Source organism: Arachis ipaensis, chromosome B06, assembly GCF_000816755.2.
Source record: "Arachis ipaensis cultivar K30076 chromosome B06, Araip1.1, whole genome shotgun sequence".
Taxonomy (NCBI): Eukaryota; Viridiplantae; Streptophyta; class Magnoliopsida; order Fabales; family Fabaceae; genus Arachis; species Arachis ipaensis.
The window spans coordinates 35,103,015-35,118,915 of NC_029790.2; the positions used below are offsets into that span (position 1 = coordinate 35,103,015).

Sequence of the window (15,901 nt, forward strand, 5' to 3'; positions counted from 1 at the left end):
CTTCTGATGATAGTGGCTTTGGATTACCTGTTTATGATGGAGATATTGGAACACTTAATGATAATTATGATTTTTGATGAGTTGTACCTTTGATTAGTTGAAAACTTGCTAGTAATGGTTTCTTTTAAATGTAGAACATTATGTGGGTTTTTTTTTTTTTTGTTTAGATATAAATTTTGATGTTTGAAGTTGTTTGTGAACTTCTAATATTAAGTTATGGATAATTTATTATGTGAAATTTTAAGTTGAATCCGATTGAACTCCGGTCGAATCAGTGACCTCACTGGTTTATTGACCAGTCCGGTTCTCGCAACCTTGCTTATTACTTTTAATTTTTTCGATTCCTTCAAAATGGTATTATAAAGACAATTTCTTCAAGCTTGCACTGAAGAAACACTGGAGAATAATAGTGACGTGCTCAAACTTGTCTATACATTATATTTTATGTACAGCGAAATGCGTTTTATGATGCCACAGCGTGCCCTGAAGGAAGCATTATTCAAGTGTAAAGCTATGTCAGCCTTAAGTGGTTGTTGCAGATGATTGATGAGTTGGTACAGCCACCTCTTGGGAACCAAGCTGATGCTGATTCAACTGAGCAAACCATCTTCTCCTCCATTTCAGAAACTCAAACAGAACAGAGGCTACACACATTACAGCTCCAAACCCAGTAAATGTAGCAAGTAGCATAGATAGCACTGCTTGCACATGAAGCTGTCACGGAATTAAACAAAGCAATTATTACGTGTGCTTTATTGGTACAGTTGAAAGTTTATTACATGAGATGTGTATTGTATTAATTTCTGTCATGTACATTGGGTCTTAAATAACTAAATGGGGTATGGGATCCACATAATGAGATGGTTCCTACATCCCATCCAAAGTTAGCAAGTATGTGTCCACCAGTGAGCAAGATAGTATAAAAAGGCCGCTTGGTACACAAGCATCCTTGTTAACACAGGCTCCGAAAAAAGGGCTGCACCCAAAGGGTATAATATATGCAGTCTAACTCGATACTTATATCATTAGCTGTTTCTACGGCTTAAACTTATCACTTTGAGGTTACACAGAGACAACTCAATCCTTGCTCCAAGATAATTATATGAGTATGCAAGACTGTATGCCAATAAAATATTTTTTTCTTTAGTTGAAATAATCATTTGTCTTTTTACAAAGTAACACACAAATTTCCCTTACCAGTGAATAGAAAAGACGACCAGCAAGAAACACCATAACAAATTGGGCAATCGCATAAAGCCAGACATGTTTTCTCCTCGCTAAGAACAAAATTGTAGGAATCAGTTTAATAATACCAAAGGCAGGATTCGAAGTTCACAGCATAGGCTAATAGTGGAAGAAAAAGAGAGACTTACCCATTGTTGTTGATGTCATGCTTGCAAGAAGGCCTAATATACAAGAAAATGGGAGAGATATTGCAATGGCACCAGACCCCATATTTGAAACCTGTCCAATGAATAATGGTATCTCATCATTAAGATTACATTTTGGACCAAAGGGAATTATCCAAGTCGTCCAGTAGTTGTACTTACAAGAAGCTGCTCAACAAAACAGAAGTAAGCCATCATGTTGATAACCACAAGAATTGGAACAGTTTCCCAAACCCTGAGAAAATTCTATGCATTAGTTCTGTTGTACCATGTTGGCAAACAACATTTAAGGTTATGTTTGGTATGTGTTTCAAACAAAGAAAATGCGAGATAGGAGATGAAAGGAAGAAATATTTCCTCTTGCCTGTATTGCTGACCTTGGCTACTTATCAAGAAGTTTGGTGAATGAGTACTCGCAATTCGTAAAAGAGTGACAGGTAGGTTCTGAACTTGTTCCTTGCACACATCACATGTTCTGTTACCTTTGATCCTGAACCATTTAACCGCGCATTCTTGGTGCGCCAATGCTAGTTCCCCTTTGCAGCTGCACTCCATTTTAAGGGTATCAGAACCTTCTCCAAGTTCAATCAAACATATTCTACACACAGCTTCTTCTTCAGGAATGTCCTCTCCATCCTCATTCTCAACTAAACCAGAATAAACACATACACACACAATGTGGTTATTATTCGAATGTCCTAGTAAAGATAACTTGTGCTTGGAGATCTTCGAATTACTAACTTAAATCTTAAGGGTCTCCTGCATTAACTAGTGATCATATGCGTTCTGTTAAAGTGATACAAACATGAAGAAGGAAGTCACCAGTAATGTCAGGTGAAGATTTCATAGATGTTGTGGCAGCGCTACCAGCTAACCGTGGCGTAGTAGGAACTATGCGCAGCATCACACCTACTGATGTGTTCCCATCTTTGTTAAGTGCAGGAACTGACCGCGAACGATGGATCGATGATTGCTGTCCTTTTCTCTGTAAAATGAGGAAAGTATGAACCATTTGGTAACAAAATGTTTAAATCATGGTTATTGAGAGAGCAGCTCATTTCAAAATTGTGATCAAAGCATGCTAACTATGAAAATTCTACAGAAAATTGGATCGCTGCTAACCACATATGTTGTCATATTGGTTGTGTTTCCTCCAATTGGTGTCACGGGTAAAGATGACATCTTCTTCCCTCTAGGTGTGATCAACTTTGTAAGAGATAATGTCCTCGAAATCATAGGCTTTTTCGGCACCTCTGTGGAAGAACCTTCAAGTGCTAGAATGGAAGCCTTTTCAGTGTTCCCTAACTTAAAGCTAAGTTTGGGAATAAGGGCCTTAATATTTGATTTATTTTTTGGTTGTAACTCATTGATACTGGAGAAAGCAGGACTTGTAGAAGGCATGTTAATTCTCAAGAATTCCTCTCTTGCTTCATCAAGATTTCTTGCAGGTATCTCCAACATAAGATTTTGCCTTCTTCCATGTTGTCTACTAGGTAGTTCAGTTATTTCACTTGATTCTACACCCTATACATGAAGAATCATACATAGCCTTTGTTAAGCTTCAGATGCAAATGTCTCTCATACATGTGTTTCAGATGGAGCATTACCAATTCAATTATGAAGATTTACACCAATGACGGTTACCCTTTTTCTCATGGAATGCATATGCCTTATGCATGTGATGTTTTACCACAAAATTATGTCATGAACACAATCTAATTTCATGTAACTTTTAAATATGCCACTGAGTGTATAGGACAGCCATAGAATCCATAATCGTCTTTTGAGTTATTTTTGTCAGCATCAGATTTTTTCAGGTACCATTTTAATAGTTTAAAAATAAAAGTATAGAAGTTTCCAGTAATGTAGTTTTGGAATTTAACCAGCACCAATCAATAGGCATCCAATGAAACAAAAGGAAAACTATACAAGTTTTTCAATAGTGTAGTTTAGGAATCTAATCAGCCTAGTTAGTACTAATAGTTACATGCACTATGAGTATGCTTTGATGCTCATGGATAATTGGAATCTTTTAAGCGTTCAAATTCCAATACTCAGCTACAGCTAAAGTTCCTATTGGTCAGAAACAGGGGGAAGATATGATCAATGACAAAAGGTATCAACCAAGAACAAAACACAGTTCCCCATATGAATTCTATTGGAGATATATAAGTTGCCGAAAGTAGAAACAGTTAGCTGTAAACTTTAAGAAAAATAGAAAAATGAACAAATAAATAAATGAAAATTTACCTTATGAATTGCAGTGTGAGCTACGGTAGCAGTGGTAGTGATACCATCAACTTGTTCTTTGTGCATTGGAAAGTCTTGTTCTTGTTGCTGAGTTGCCATAGCTGAAGTGAAGGAATTCAGTGGAGAACACAAAGAAGCTCAAAGCAACACAACTATTCAAGTATCATATGAACAATGGAAATTCAGACAAGTCTTAGTAATGTGTTTTGAGGGAATGAATGTTGATGCAGATCGTGGAAGTTGGAAAGAGAGAGAGAGATGAAGAGAATATGGAATTAGAAATGGTTGGAGACAAGTGGCAACTAAGATTGAAGCAGACATTTTCAACTTTTTTTTTTTTAATTTCTGGTGTTAAACATTTTAAAGTTTGATGCCTCAAAGTCAAAAAGTTAAAAAAAAAAAAAAGAATCACTCACAATAACTAACTAATTATTATTCCTTCATATCCTTCAAGCATTTTGGCAAGAGAAGTGCTTTAACAACTAACAATTCTTTGTATATTATTATTGTATCGATTTTCTTTGACTCCATTCAATTGTATTTTTGGTGGAATTTGTATTTGAATGTTTTTTAGTTAATTCTTCGTTAAATTACACAAAAACTCCTTACAAATAATAAATTTTTTAAAAAAAGATAATTAAGAAGAGATTTTATTTTTTCCTATAAATTTGTATTTTTTTTATACATGTAGTATATATAATCATTAAATGGAAAGTGACAATTTAAGCTCATTTCTTTTATATTGTAATAAATTGTGTGATATGCTTCGTTATTTTTGTGTAAGTGAGTTTTACGTTGCTATGGACAATTTTCACCTTTTGAAAGACACAAAATGTCAATATTTTTTAATTCTTTAAATACAAAATGATGCCTGCGTTTTGATTAAAAAAATAAAAACAAAGTTTGATTCACAAAATGGCACTGCCCCAATATTTTAATTTTTTCTAATTAAAAAATTTAAAGCGCCGTTGATGTTTTGATATTCGGCATGTTTTTAAAATATAATCTGGTCAAAACACCATTAACGCGTTGCAGAAAAATAAAAAAGTCGACAACATTTTGTAAAAATACCAGCAACATTTTGTGCTAGTAGGAATTAAAAAATATAAAATCAACTATAAAATAAGTGTTGTGTTGTCTTGTGGTGAAACGCAGAAGTGGAGTTGTTCTTCATTTTGAGAGCTTTATTCTGCATTTGAAGTGAAAAATTTTGGAGTTGTTCTTCCTTTTAAGAGTTTTATTCTGTATATGAAGTGAAAAACTTTGAGTGAGTGTGATGAGTATAGAATGGAAGGTTATGTTAGTTTAAAAATATATTACAATGGTCAGATTTTACCTAATATATATGAGGATGTGAGTTTTTTATATGAGAATCTATCTGTTATTATTGTTTAAAAGTGTACTTTTTCAAAATATAGCTCATCAAGTGTTGAAGATAGTGACAAATATTGTATAGGTAGTTTGTGCTAGTATTTGATGGTTTTGTTTAATTTCAAATAATACATGTGGTTGATGAAGCTAGTAAGTAAGAAATATTTTCTACCTACCATTAAACTAGAGAACAAGCCTCATTATTGAGTTGTATGTTGAGTTCGAAAAAATCCATGATGTTGATTTTTCAAAACCCAATATAGATTGGATAGGTTATAATAGTAAAAGCGATGAAGAGTTTGAAGTGTTATGATATGGATGCCCATCGTTAAATTGGCCATGACCCTTTCAACCATTCAATGAAACTTGGGAAGCACAAGTCTTCAAAGAATGAGCGGCATAAGAGCAACTTCAATAGGATATTTTTTGGGTATTAGTTTTGACTTTTACGGTAACTAAACTGATTTGAAATTAAAACTTGCATTGAATACAATCTTTGAAATGATATTAGTATCAGTAAAAAAATATCATATCATTTTAAAGAAAAACTAGTAAAATGTTACCATTTGTATATCTATTAAATCCATTAACCGAACATTGTAATATTGTTATGTAACGTTAAATTGAAATGAAACCAAGTATTGGAGTGATAATTTCACATTGAATTTTAAATTATTTTTTTATAATATATGATTTCACAAATACTTATGCGGTATTGTTTGGGCCCAAAATGAAATAAAATTAAAACCAAACAATGGAGATCCCTAAGATTCTCATGGAAGACTCAAGTTTAATGAAAATAGGAAAAAGGTAAATTTGTACACGTATAAATAGGGTCATAGAGTCATATGGTATGATCCACAACATAATATAAGAAAACATATATTTGTACTCTCAAGAATAACATATGCATGAAAGAGTGAATATATTATTAAGAAACATATGAATTATCTCAATTATATTGAAATACTTATATTAGAGAATATTAATACTAGAGTTTTTTACACTTTTTTATTTTATATCTATTTTTCTTTCCTATTTTTTATTTTACACCACTTTATCAGCATAAAGTTTTGAACAAAATTCAGAAAGACATATCTAATAAATTTATATTATTATGTCAAAATTTTCTCATCTTAAATTTAATACTCTTAATATATATGGAGAGAATTACTTATTATAGATATTAGATACTGAAATTTATCTTGATTTAATGGATCTTGGAGATACCATTAATGCTGACAATAAAGCATTTCAAAAGGATAAAACTAAAGTCATGATCTTTCTTCGTCAATGATGAAGGATTGAAAAACGAATATCTCACATTAAAATATTCTAAATACATATGGAAGAACATTAAAGAAAGGTATAGTCATCAAAAGATAGTGATATTTTCTCATGCCCGATATGAATGGACACATTTGTGTTTACAGGATTTTAAATCCATAAATAAATAGAATTCAGCAATATTTTGAATGACCTCACAAATGAAATTATGTGGGAAAAAGATAATTAATAATAACATAGAAAAAATTTTCTCGACCTTCCATACCTTGAATGTGCTCCTGCAACAGCAGTATTGAGAAAAATAATTTAAAAAATATTTCGATATAATTTCTTACCTTTTTGTTGCTGAATAAAATAATGAATTGCTCTTAAGAAATTATGAAGCGTTCTCAGCTGGGACTGCCCCATTTTTGAAGCAAATACGATAAATCATAATCGTAGAAGAGGTAAATAATAAAACTTTGGTAAGAAGAAAAATTTTCCAAGAAGCAATTTCACTAGATGTGGGATAAATATTTTCGTTGTAGTGGAAAAGGCCATTGGTCACATACCTGTCGTACCCTAAGGCACTTAATTGATCTTTATCAAGAATTTTTAAAGAAAAATGACAAAGAAAAGGAGACAAATTTTGTTTCAAAAGATGTTGCTAAAAATTACACCACTCATTATGAAATATCTGATTTCTTTGAGAATCCTAAATAAAATATTAGTCATTTAATCAACGATGAAAAAGTTTAATATTCGAGTTTATTGTTTTTCTAAGTACTTATGTCATAAAATAATATAAAAATTTTTTTGTTAAATTTTATTTCCTATGCATTTGAATTTTAAGTATAATGTATATAAATAATGCTTAATAAAATATTAATGTTTATGTTTTATTAATTACATAATATTAATCAAGGCAATTAAAGCAATATCTAAATAATTGGCAATCTAACAAGACAATGTATGAATCTAATTCTATTCTAGAACTAATTAAATAACTAAAACTAACTAAATCAAGAATTGAGTAATTAGATTTTGGGTTTTCAAATATGAATTGCAAAAGAACTCTTGGTTAAGGCATAGGAATTGAGATCACTATCCTTGTCTAATAACCATATATTGACAATTATAAGGGACCAACCCCATCAAGTCTACTTCTATGTTTGAAGTATGTCAAATAGACTTGATCAATATCAATCCATAAGTCCCAACCTAGCTACTAATTAACTTAGTAGTAGACTAGTGTTAATGAGTATCAAATTGACCAACAAGGGTTCCTAAATTATCATTCCAATTAGACCCAATGACTCAAGGTCACTTAATTCTCTTAGCCTAAGCCAAGAGTATAAGAAACTACTCCATAACTAATGAAAATATTTTGTCAAACACTTGATGTGCAATAGTCAAAGACATAACTAAATTGCAAAAGTAAATAGAAATTAAAATTACCAACTAACAATTATCAACAATAGCAACTCAACTAAAACTATAACATATAAAAACCTCAATGTATTAATGAGAATTCAAAATTAACAAGGTTCACAAAATGAGAAATAAGAGAAAACTAAGAAAAAGAACATAACACTAGCAAAATAATTAAGTAAAATTAGAACTAGAGAAACTAAAATTAAGACAATAAAACTAGAATTAACAAGCTTCAATTCAGAAATTAAAGCAAAAGACAATCAAAGAGCACTAAAACATAGAGAGAAGTAAGAGTTTCTCCCTCTAGAAGAACTAAGAACCAAAATTAGCTAAATTAAGTCCTTATGTGTGTATGCTTGGTTGCCTTCCTTCCCCCTCCAATTCTTGGCCTTTCTCCCTTCAGAATTCGCTTGAATTGGGCCCAAGAAAGGTCCAGAAATCGCTGACACGTGCAATTCTAATGAGATCATGCGCTGCATGTTACGCATACGCGCGAGCCACGCGTACGTGTCAGTCGAACTTTGCAAATGTCACATGTACGCGCGAGAACCAGCTTTTCAAAACTTCTATTCTTCATGTTCCTTTCACTTTTATATGCTTCCTTTCCATCCTCTAAGCCATTCTCGTCCTATAGATCCTGAAATCACTTAACAAACGCATCACGGCATCGAATGGTAATAGAAGAGGATTAAAAATTAGCATTTTTTCTGGTCTAAGAAGCATGTTTTGAACTATAAGACACAATTAGAAAAAAATCATAAAAGCATGCAATTTATATGAATAAGTGTAAAAAGAATTGATGAAACCCTCCAAATTCAACACAAGATAAAACCTAAAATTAGGGTTTATCAGTATCTCTATTCTAAGTTCTTTGATCATTTGTTTCTTTCATTGGGCTTCTAGTTATACTATTTCTTGATTATATACTATTGTATGGAACTTTAGAACTGTCGTGATGCTTTATCGCCTTTGCTTCACGGCTATAGGGTGAAACTTAATGTAATAGGGTGTTACAATGGCCATGCACTAGGTCCATTCTTTCCATGGTGTTATGCTCAAATGGCTCCCATTGTGGTAGTTTCATGTGGATTTGGAAGGTCCCCTATAAGGAATCAGAGGTGGCCGTTAGAATGAGGGAGCACAGCGGTCTTGTCTCCTGGTTCGAGTGTGAGACTCTGAATTACTAACTGTGTGACTGTCGCTATGATGGTTGTCTGTCATTTTTTGAGAGTGATCGTTGGGTTTCCAAAACGACACCAATATTTCGATGTGCTTAATTGAATTAGTGAGAGAGATTGGGCCTAACATGAGGATGGTCCAAAGGTCCTGGAATGCTCTTGAGATGATAGTTGGGAAGTACTTACAAGAGATTCTAATGCTAAAGTCAGTAGGTATTTTAGTAGAATGTGTGTAAGTTGAAATGAAAAGTTACCTGAAGGAGTATTTATAAATAAGTTTAAGAGCTGATAATGGGTGTTATAAAGTAGGTTTTGTGACAGTTATTCCCCTTGTTGGTGCATTTCGTCATATAATGGGCAGTTGGATCCCATTTAGTGCATGTGATTTTCTTGCGAGTAGGGAGCTTCCAGGATGCTCCCCTAGTCGGGTTAGATAACGGGTTAGAGGACTCATTTTGGCTAACAAGATCTAACCTAGTTCTTGAGACAGGTCGAATACGAAGAGTTTTGGGGTTACTATATTGGACTTTTTACAGCTATGAATTCCTCAAAAAGTGTTTGTAGCTAATGAGTGAACTTTGTGGAGTTTTATTAAGCATTAATCGATAGACCCATATTGGAACAAAATTGATAAATATTTAAACTTTTTAAATTTTTCTCAAATATCCAATGGTGCTATTAAAGAGAAAAAAACTAAACCAATAAAAGAATTGGATATTTACATAAATACACATCATTCTTAATCATATGTGTCACGTCAGTTAAAAATTAGTACTTTTAAAAAAATAGATTCAAATGCCAAAAGAATATCCAAAATATTTTGTCGATAACAAAATAATCGTGAAAAGTGGAAACAACAAAAACCCTTTAAAGATAGTTAAACATGACAAAAATGATCATTTATCAAGTGATTCCCTTTCTGTAGACGAAAAATGCTGAATTGACTAACAGCTTTTATGAGATGGTAATTTCTCATATTTGTTTTACTTTCCTACCTCTCATTAATCTTTCATCACTCTCAAAATTCTTTCATATACAAAGCGCATTTAATTAAAAAAAAATAAGAAATTGGAGCCCTCTCTCAATTACAACAGAAGAATGTAGTAAATATACCAAGGTATGAAAAAAATTAATAACTTAAAATCAAGAATGAAATAGAGATACAAAAGTAGAAGGAATTTGTGTAGTAGAGAAAAATAACGGAGATAGTAGAAGTGACAGAGAAGCCAACTTCAAAATACTAATAACAATAACATTGACAATGCATGTAGAGACACCAATAAAAAAAAGCTGAAATTGCTAGTGAGAACTAGAACACGAGAGCCAGAAAAGCCATGGCATAAGTAGAAGAGGGAGGGTTCCAAGATGCCAGATGGTGAAATGGATGAAAAAAATAAAGAAGGACAAAGAAGTGGCAAAAGGAAGATGAAGTAATAGATCTCTTTCTCTTTCTCTTGATCTCTGCCTTATCTAGATTTGTCATTCCTTCCCTCCTTCTAAATCTTGTTCTCTTTCTCATTCTAGATCTAATTTTTGTGTATTTTTTTAAAGAATTGAATGTTATTGTTAAAGAACTATGCCATAGGAGAAGGTAAGGTAAGAGATGGTGGTGGCACTTAACAATGGCTAAGATTAAAGTGAGACATTAGGGTGATGGTAGGAGTTTCAGATTAGGAGGTTGAGATTAGGGTTTGTAGATTGTAATTACGAATATTTAATTTGTCATGTTGCTTTATCCGCGTGTCAGACATATTTTGGATACAACACTCATCGATATTCGTCTGATATGCGTGTCTGCTGTGTCTAACCACGTATTAATAAAAAATAGAAAATTCTTTTCTGATATAGTTGGACACACTTAAATACCATCACATGTTAGAGTGTCCAGTTTTATTATTAACATGTATTCTCGAAATGAGTTTAGAAATAATATATATTATTATTTATTGTGTCTCTGAGTCTTATAAGATTTTAAAATTTGTGTGTTCCATGTTGTGTCATGTCCTAGATGTCCTGTCCTATATCCGTGCATCATAGGTACCCGTATAATATCCGTGTATATATATACACGCACATACACTAAAGTGCCAAAACTAATTATGAAAGATTATGACGCTGACAAATCTGAACATAAAAAAATTAAAACTAATTGTAACCATAAAAAATGCGGTTGGATAGACAAATTTATCCAAACCCTAAAAAACTAATAAAAATTTTTAAATTACCCTTCTATCCTAACATAATCACTCTCAAATTCTAACCCTATCACATTCCCATTCTCCAATCCTCTTCACCTTCTTCCACAATGGAAACTACCTCCTTCAGATGCTCAAAATCTAAATAATACTGAAAAGAATGAAAGATGGCGGTGTAGTAAGATTGTAGAGAGAGAGAATGGCGTCGTCGACGAAGATGTAGGAGAAAATATTGGAGATCAACTTGATCTGTCTCCATGCGGAGGCTCCAAACCTATGCCCTCACATGGATCGACTCCTCCACCAAGCTCGAACCCGAGTCGACAAGGTCGGCAGCCACAACCCTACCTGGAATGCCAAGTTCCTTGCTAGCGACAGCTATGAAATCTCTGTTGTCATCTTTGCCGTCGGCACCTTTCGCGACCACCTCATCGGCATCATCCTGTTCCTTGTTAGCAACATCTTCTGCTCTCCCGCCGATTCCGACACCGCCAGAACACCCTGCTTTAGCCTCTGACTTCCCAGCGCTGCACAAGGTCTCGACGATAGAGTACCGCGACCTCATGGGAATGAAGATAAAGAACCACCAGAGGAAGCAAAATCAAAGATTGTGGCGGCAACATTGAAGGAGTGGAATGGGGTGAGGGTTCCACCGTGCATTGGTATTTGAATGCCATCAGCCAGAAGTTGCAATACTTCCTTCCACCACGACTTCCTCCTTTTGTTCTGGAACCGCCACGCAACATCGCACTCGTCGGCTACAAATCCATTCACCGGAGTCTGGTAATCAAAGAGAGATTGAGAAATTGGGGGTGGTAAATAGGATTGGAGAACGAGAATGTGATAGGGTTAGAATTTAAGAGTGAACTCTAATGAAATTAATTTTGGGTGTCACTTTTGACTTCTACATTAAATAAAATGAAATGATTTAAAATTGAAATTTGTATTGGATATCATCTTTGAAATGATACTGATATCAGTAAGAAAATACCATATCCTTTTGAAAAAAGATGAGTGAAATGATGCCGCCTTATATAATCCATTAAACTTCCATTAAATTCACGTTGTAACAAAAGATTTAATTACTATGTCGGTCCCTATAGTTTTATTGAATTTTCAATTAGGTTCCTCTACTTTTTTTTTTCTTTTCAATTGAGTCCCTATACGCTATACCATTTCAGATTTTGTAATTAAGTCCTTACCGTAACAAAAATGTTAGAATTAACATAATATTCTATTAAACAAAACAAATATGTCTAACACTTGACTGAATATTCTATATAGTTTAATAGAATATTTTATTAATTTCAACATTTTTGTCACGGTACGAACTTAGTTACAAAATCTGATATGGTATAGAGATCTAATTGAAAAGAAAAAAAAAAATAATTTGATAAAACTATAGGGACCAACATAATAATTAAACTTAACAAAAATCTAATTAAAATATACTCAAATAAATTAAATTTACTCAGCCTGAATTTTATTACTCTATTTTTTTATTATCTTCTTATCAATTTGGTAGAAAAATAGATCCGAATTAATTTAACGTAAATTCTTTTCTCAATTATTTACAAAATTTTAATTTTTGTCCCAATTTAAATACACAAAATCCTCAATTTTCATATTCCCAAAATTCTAATTTTTCTATTGCAAATGATTTTTAGTGTATAATATTTATGATATATAATATTTCCATAAATATTTATGTGACTCCTTGTAAAATCTAAAATAAAATGAAATTAAAACTAAGCATTATAAATACTCTCAGCCTCGTAATTTTTCGTCAGTTTTGGACTTTTAGTACTCTAATCTATGTATATATAGTTTTGGGAAACCCTAAATATAACTGCCGTCACTACCTCTCTTCTCAGATTCTCTGCACCAGCAAAATTCAAACCCTTTCACAGATTCTCTCTCGCTCTCCTCTCACCGCCGTCCGCCGCCCGCCGCCCTCCTCCCCTCTCACCGCCAAGCTCCTCCCCTGTCACTGCTTTCCCCTCTCACTCTCAAGGTCAGCGCAGAGCCGTCGTCGCGCGCCTGAGGATTATCGTCAGAGGCAGAAGCGTCGCCTTTTTCGTCGCGTCAGAGGAGAATCGTCTTCGTCGCCGTCCAGCAAGATCATCAGGCATTGTTTTGCGTCAGTGTGTTTATACTTTATTATTTTCAAGTTTTTTTTTTTTTTGAAATTTTTACTGATTGTTTTCTTTTTACCAAGTCTTTAGTTGCTGTTATATTGTTGAGTTTTCTATCTCTGCTAAATGTTTGTGGAAATTCTTAATTTTACAATTGAAATGTATTTTTTCCCTCTTTTTTGCTGTCTTGTTTAAACTGGTAACGTGGTATTATTTTCCATTCAGTTGTTTTAGTAAGTGTGATTATTGATTAGATGGTTCTCTATGATATGATGGCATACCTGTTAAATGAAATTTGTGTGTTTGCGTTTTGTTCTTATGTGTGTCATCATAATATATAAATAAAACTGGTAAAGTGGTATAATTTTTCATTCAGTTCTTGTAGCTAGTGTGATTATTGATAATAATAATAGTGGGTCTATATGGTGGTTTAGGGAACACTGAAGGCGTGAAGCTTGGTTAAATCATCATGGCATTGTGTAACAAGCTTGGAAATTTCTTGAGACAAAGTGCTTCCGGAAGCAGATTAGCATCTGCTCCATCAATGCTCAATTATATTCGCTGCATGTCCTCAAGCAGGCTTTTCATTGGGGGTATTTAACTATTGTTGAAAACGTAGTTATCAAGATAAACTACATATCTGTTCACTGATTTCTTTTTTACCCTAATTACTTATGCTGGATTTTGCATTTCTAGGCCTTTCATATGGAGTTGATGACCAGTCTCTTCGGGATGCATTCTCTGGCTTTGGGGATGTGGTTGATGGTGAGTTCACCTTCTCCTGTGGTATTTATATTGCACAAATTTGGTCACGTGTTTTCCAGTTTGCTTTGGTATCATCACAGCACTTCATTGACAGTTAGATATTCCGTTAGGAACCTAACATGCATTACGATTATGTTTGCTATAATCAATTCAGGCAGGGGATCTCTGATCACTTGCTTAATTGTTACGAGAGTTCTGGATTTTTCTAGTGAATGAGTGAGCGGAGCTATCCCGCAAATGGTGAGATGAATGGGTTTCCTTGGGTTGGTTAGTCTTAAAACTCTGATAAAGATGAGATGAGATTTTACACGTGTACTATGCCTGATACTGTTCTGGTTTGGAATACTGAGATGATATTTTTTTTCCTGATTTTGTTTGTTTACAGCAAGGGTGGTCACTGATAGAGACACCGGAAGATCAAGAGGTTTCGGATTTGTCAACTTCTCAAGTGACGAGTCTGCAAGCTCAGCACTCACTGCAATGGATGGGCAGGTTGGAACTTGGAATGCTTTCTTGTTCGTACCAAACTTTGACATAATAGATGGTTTGCCTTACTGATATGCACTGTTTCTTCAGGATCTAAATGGTCGAGTGATCAGGGTGAGCTATGCAAATGATAGGCCTTCTGGACCTCGGGGTGGTGGCGGAGGTTTCGGTGGTGGTGGCGGTTACGGGGGAGGTAGTTACCGTAGAGGTGGAGGTGGTGGTTATGGTGATCCAGCCTTCTAGATCATAGGGTTGTGTCTGAAACTTAAATTAAGATTGCTCAAGCCTCAGGTGGTAAATTAGCAACTAGAAGATATGTTAGGGTTTATAAATTTCTTTTTTATGGTTTTTTCGGCTATTTTAATGGATCATTTCTTTCTAATGCAATTGTGTTCGGTGTGCAAGTGTTGATTAATATTTTTTATTCTTCTAAAAAATGTTTCGAGAAGGGTTTTGCATATATTTCGAGATCACCAAAGTGTTCTTTTAAAAAAGAGGAAATATCTTTTTTGGTCTCTGTCCTTTTTAAAATTAGACTACCCATCTCCTAATCTTTAAAAAATGTCAAATTGGTCTCTGTCCATCTATTTTGTCAGACAAATAAGCCCTTTCACGGGTGTTTTCGTTCAGAGTCATTTGAAAAAGTTGAGGTATAACGTTTAAGGTGTGATATGGTCTGGACACATCTTACGTGGAATGTTGCCCATTCGTTGGGACTATTAAGTCCCTACACAGTCAGCAAAACGACGTTGTTCTGCGTAAAAGTCATTTGCATTTTGATGTGAAATCCCACTCTTTTTTTTAACCCTAACACTAGCAGTGATCATGATCGGTTGAGAGCAATTTTCAACCTCTCACACGCGTTGTGGCTAGAGGAAGACTATGTTGTGTTCGAGTAGTAATGGAAGACTATGTTGTGTTCGAGTAGTAATGCTAGTGAGGAGAAGAAGGCCAAGTTCCAACACCCTAAATGCAAGCGTGGAACTTATACAATCATGCAAGGATTTGGGACATTGAAGAACACAGACAGGATTTTCCTCGGTTGTTCCTATTATCGTGTAAGTGTGTTTCCATCTTCGATTGATATATTCAACTTCTTGTGTGCTTTAACAAGTTGTATTCACAATAATGGCAATTGCAGATGGAGCGACTTCACTGAAAGTCTGCAACTATTTCGTTTGGTTAGATGAAATGATTTCTAAACATTTTGGGCATGAAGATGACAATGATATTGAAGGAAGAATGATGATGCTAGAGAATAGATTGGAGCAATTGGAATATAACATTGAGCTTGGAATTGAAGGAAAATCAAAGAAATGGAGAAATCGGTCCTGTGTAGTGTATTTGTCAAGGTTGCAAGAACCAAACCGATCAATAAACTGGTGAGACAATTGATTTACTGGTTTAATGGTTCGACTGGAGTTCAATCAGGT

The 15,901-nt window shown here is 34.0% G+C and overlaps 3 protein-coding genes across 6 annotated transcripts in view; 2 read left to right on the top strand and 1 right to left on the bottom strand.

Annotated features, from left to right (window-relative positions):
- Window positions 405-3,997, bottom strand: LOC107648156. Of its 2 annotated transcripts, none has more exons than XM_021104405.1 (8): window positions 3,639-3,997; window positions 2,511-2,912; window positions 2,211-2,373; window positions 1,753-2,035; window positions 1,551-1,623; window positions 1,374-1,464; window positions 1,198-1,289; window positions 405-714 (listed from the first exon to the last, which is right to left on the bottom strand). In XM_021104405.1, exons 1-8 carry the CDS (start codon window positions 3,735-3,737, stop codon window positions 523-525), a joined length of 1,395 nt encoding a protein of 464 aa, XP_020960064.1. In that variant the 5' UTR covers window positions 3,738-3,997; the 3' UTR covers window positions 405-522. The 2 variants fall into 2 exon arrangements, with proteins under 2 accessions (XP_020960064.1, XP_016207621.1); XM_016352135.2 differs by having other exon boundaries at window positions 1,198-1,277; window positions 3,639-3,994.
- On the top strand, window positions 12,891-14,885 carry LOC107648637 (glycine-rich RNA-binding protein 2, mitochondrial). Of its 3 annotated transcripts, none has more exons than XM_016352438.2 (5): window positions 12,891-13,226; window positions 13,652-13,810; window positions 13,914-13,982; window positions 14,368-14,474; window positions 14,559-14,885. In XM_016352438.2, the coding sequence occupies exons 2-5, from the start codon at window positions 13,687-13,689 to the stop codon at window positions 14,709-14,711; spliced, it is 453 nt and encodes a 150-aa protein (XP_016207924.1). In that variant the 5' UTR covers window positions 12,891-13,226; window positions 13,652-13,686; the 3' UTR covers window positions 14,712-14,885. The 3 variants fall into 3 exon arrangements, with proteins under 3 accessions (XP_016207924.1, XP_016207925.1, XP_016207923.1); XM_016352439.2 differs by having other exon boundaries at window positions 12,892-13,210; XM_016352437.2 differs by having other exon boundaries at window positions 12,893-13,222.
- The window catches only part of LOC110263292, a 5,357-nt gene continuing 4,631 nt past the window's right edge, over window positions 15,176-15,901 (top strand). Inside the window, exons 1-2 of the mRNA XM_021104406.1 lie at window positions 15,176-15,526; window positions 15,610-15,850. Coding sequence (XP_020960065.1) covers window positions 15,439-15,526; window positions 15,610-15,850 — 329 coding nt within the window. The 5' untranslated portion in view covers window positions 15,176-15,438. The remainder of the gene's footprint in view (window positions 15,527-15,609; window positions 15,851-15,901) is intronic.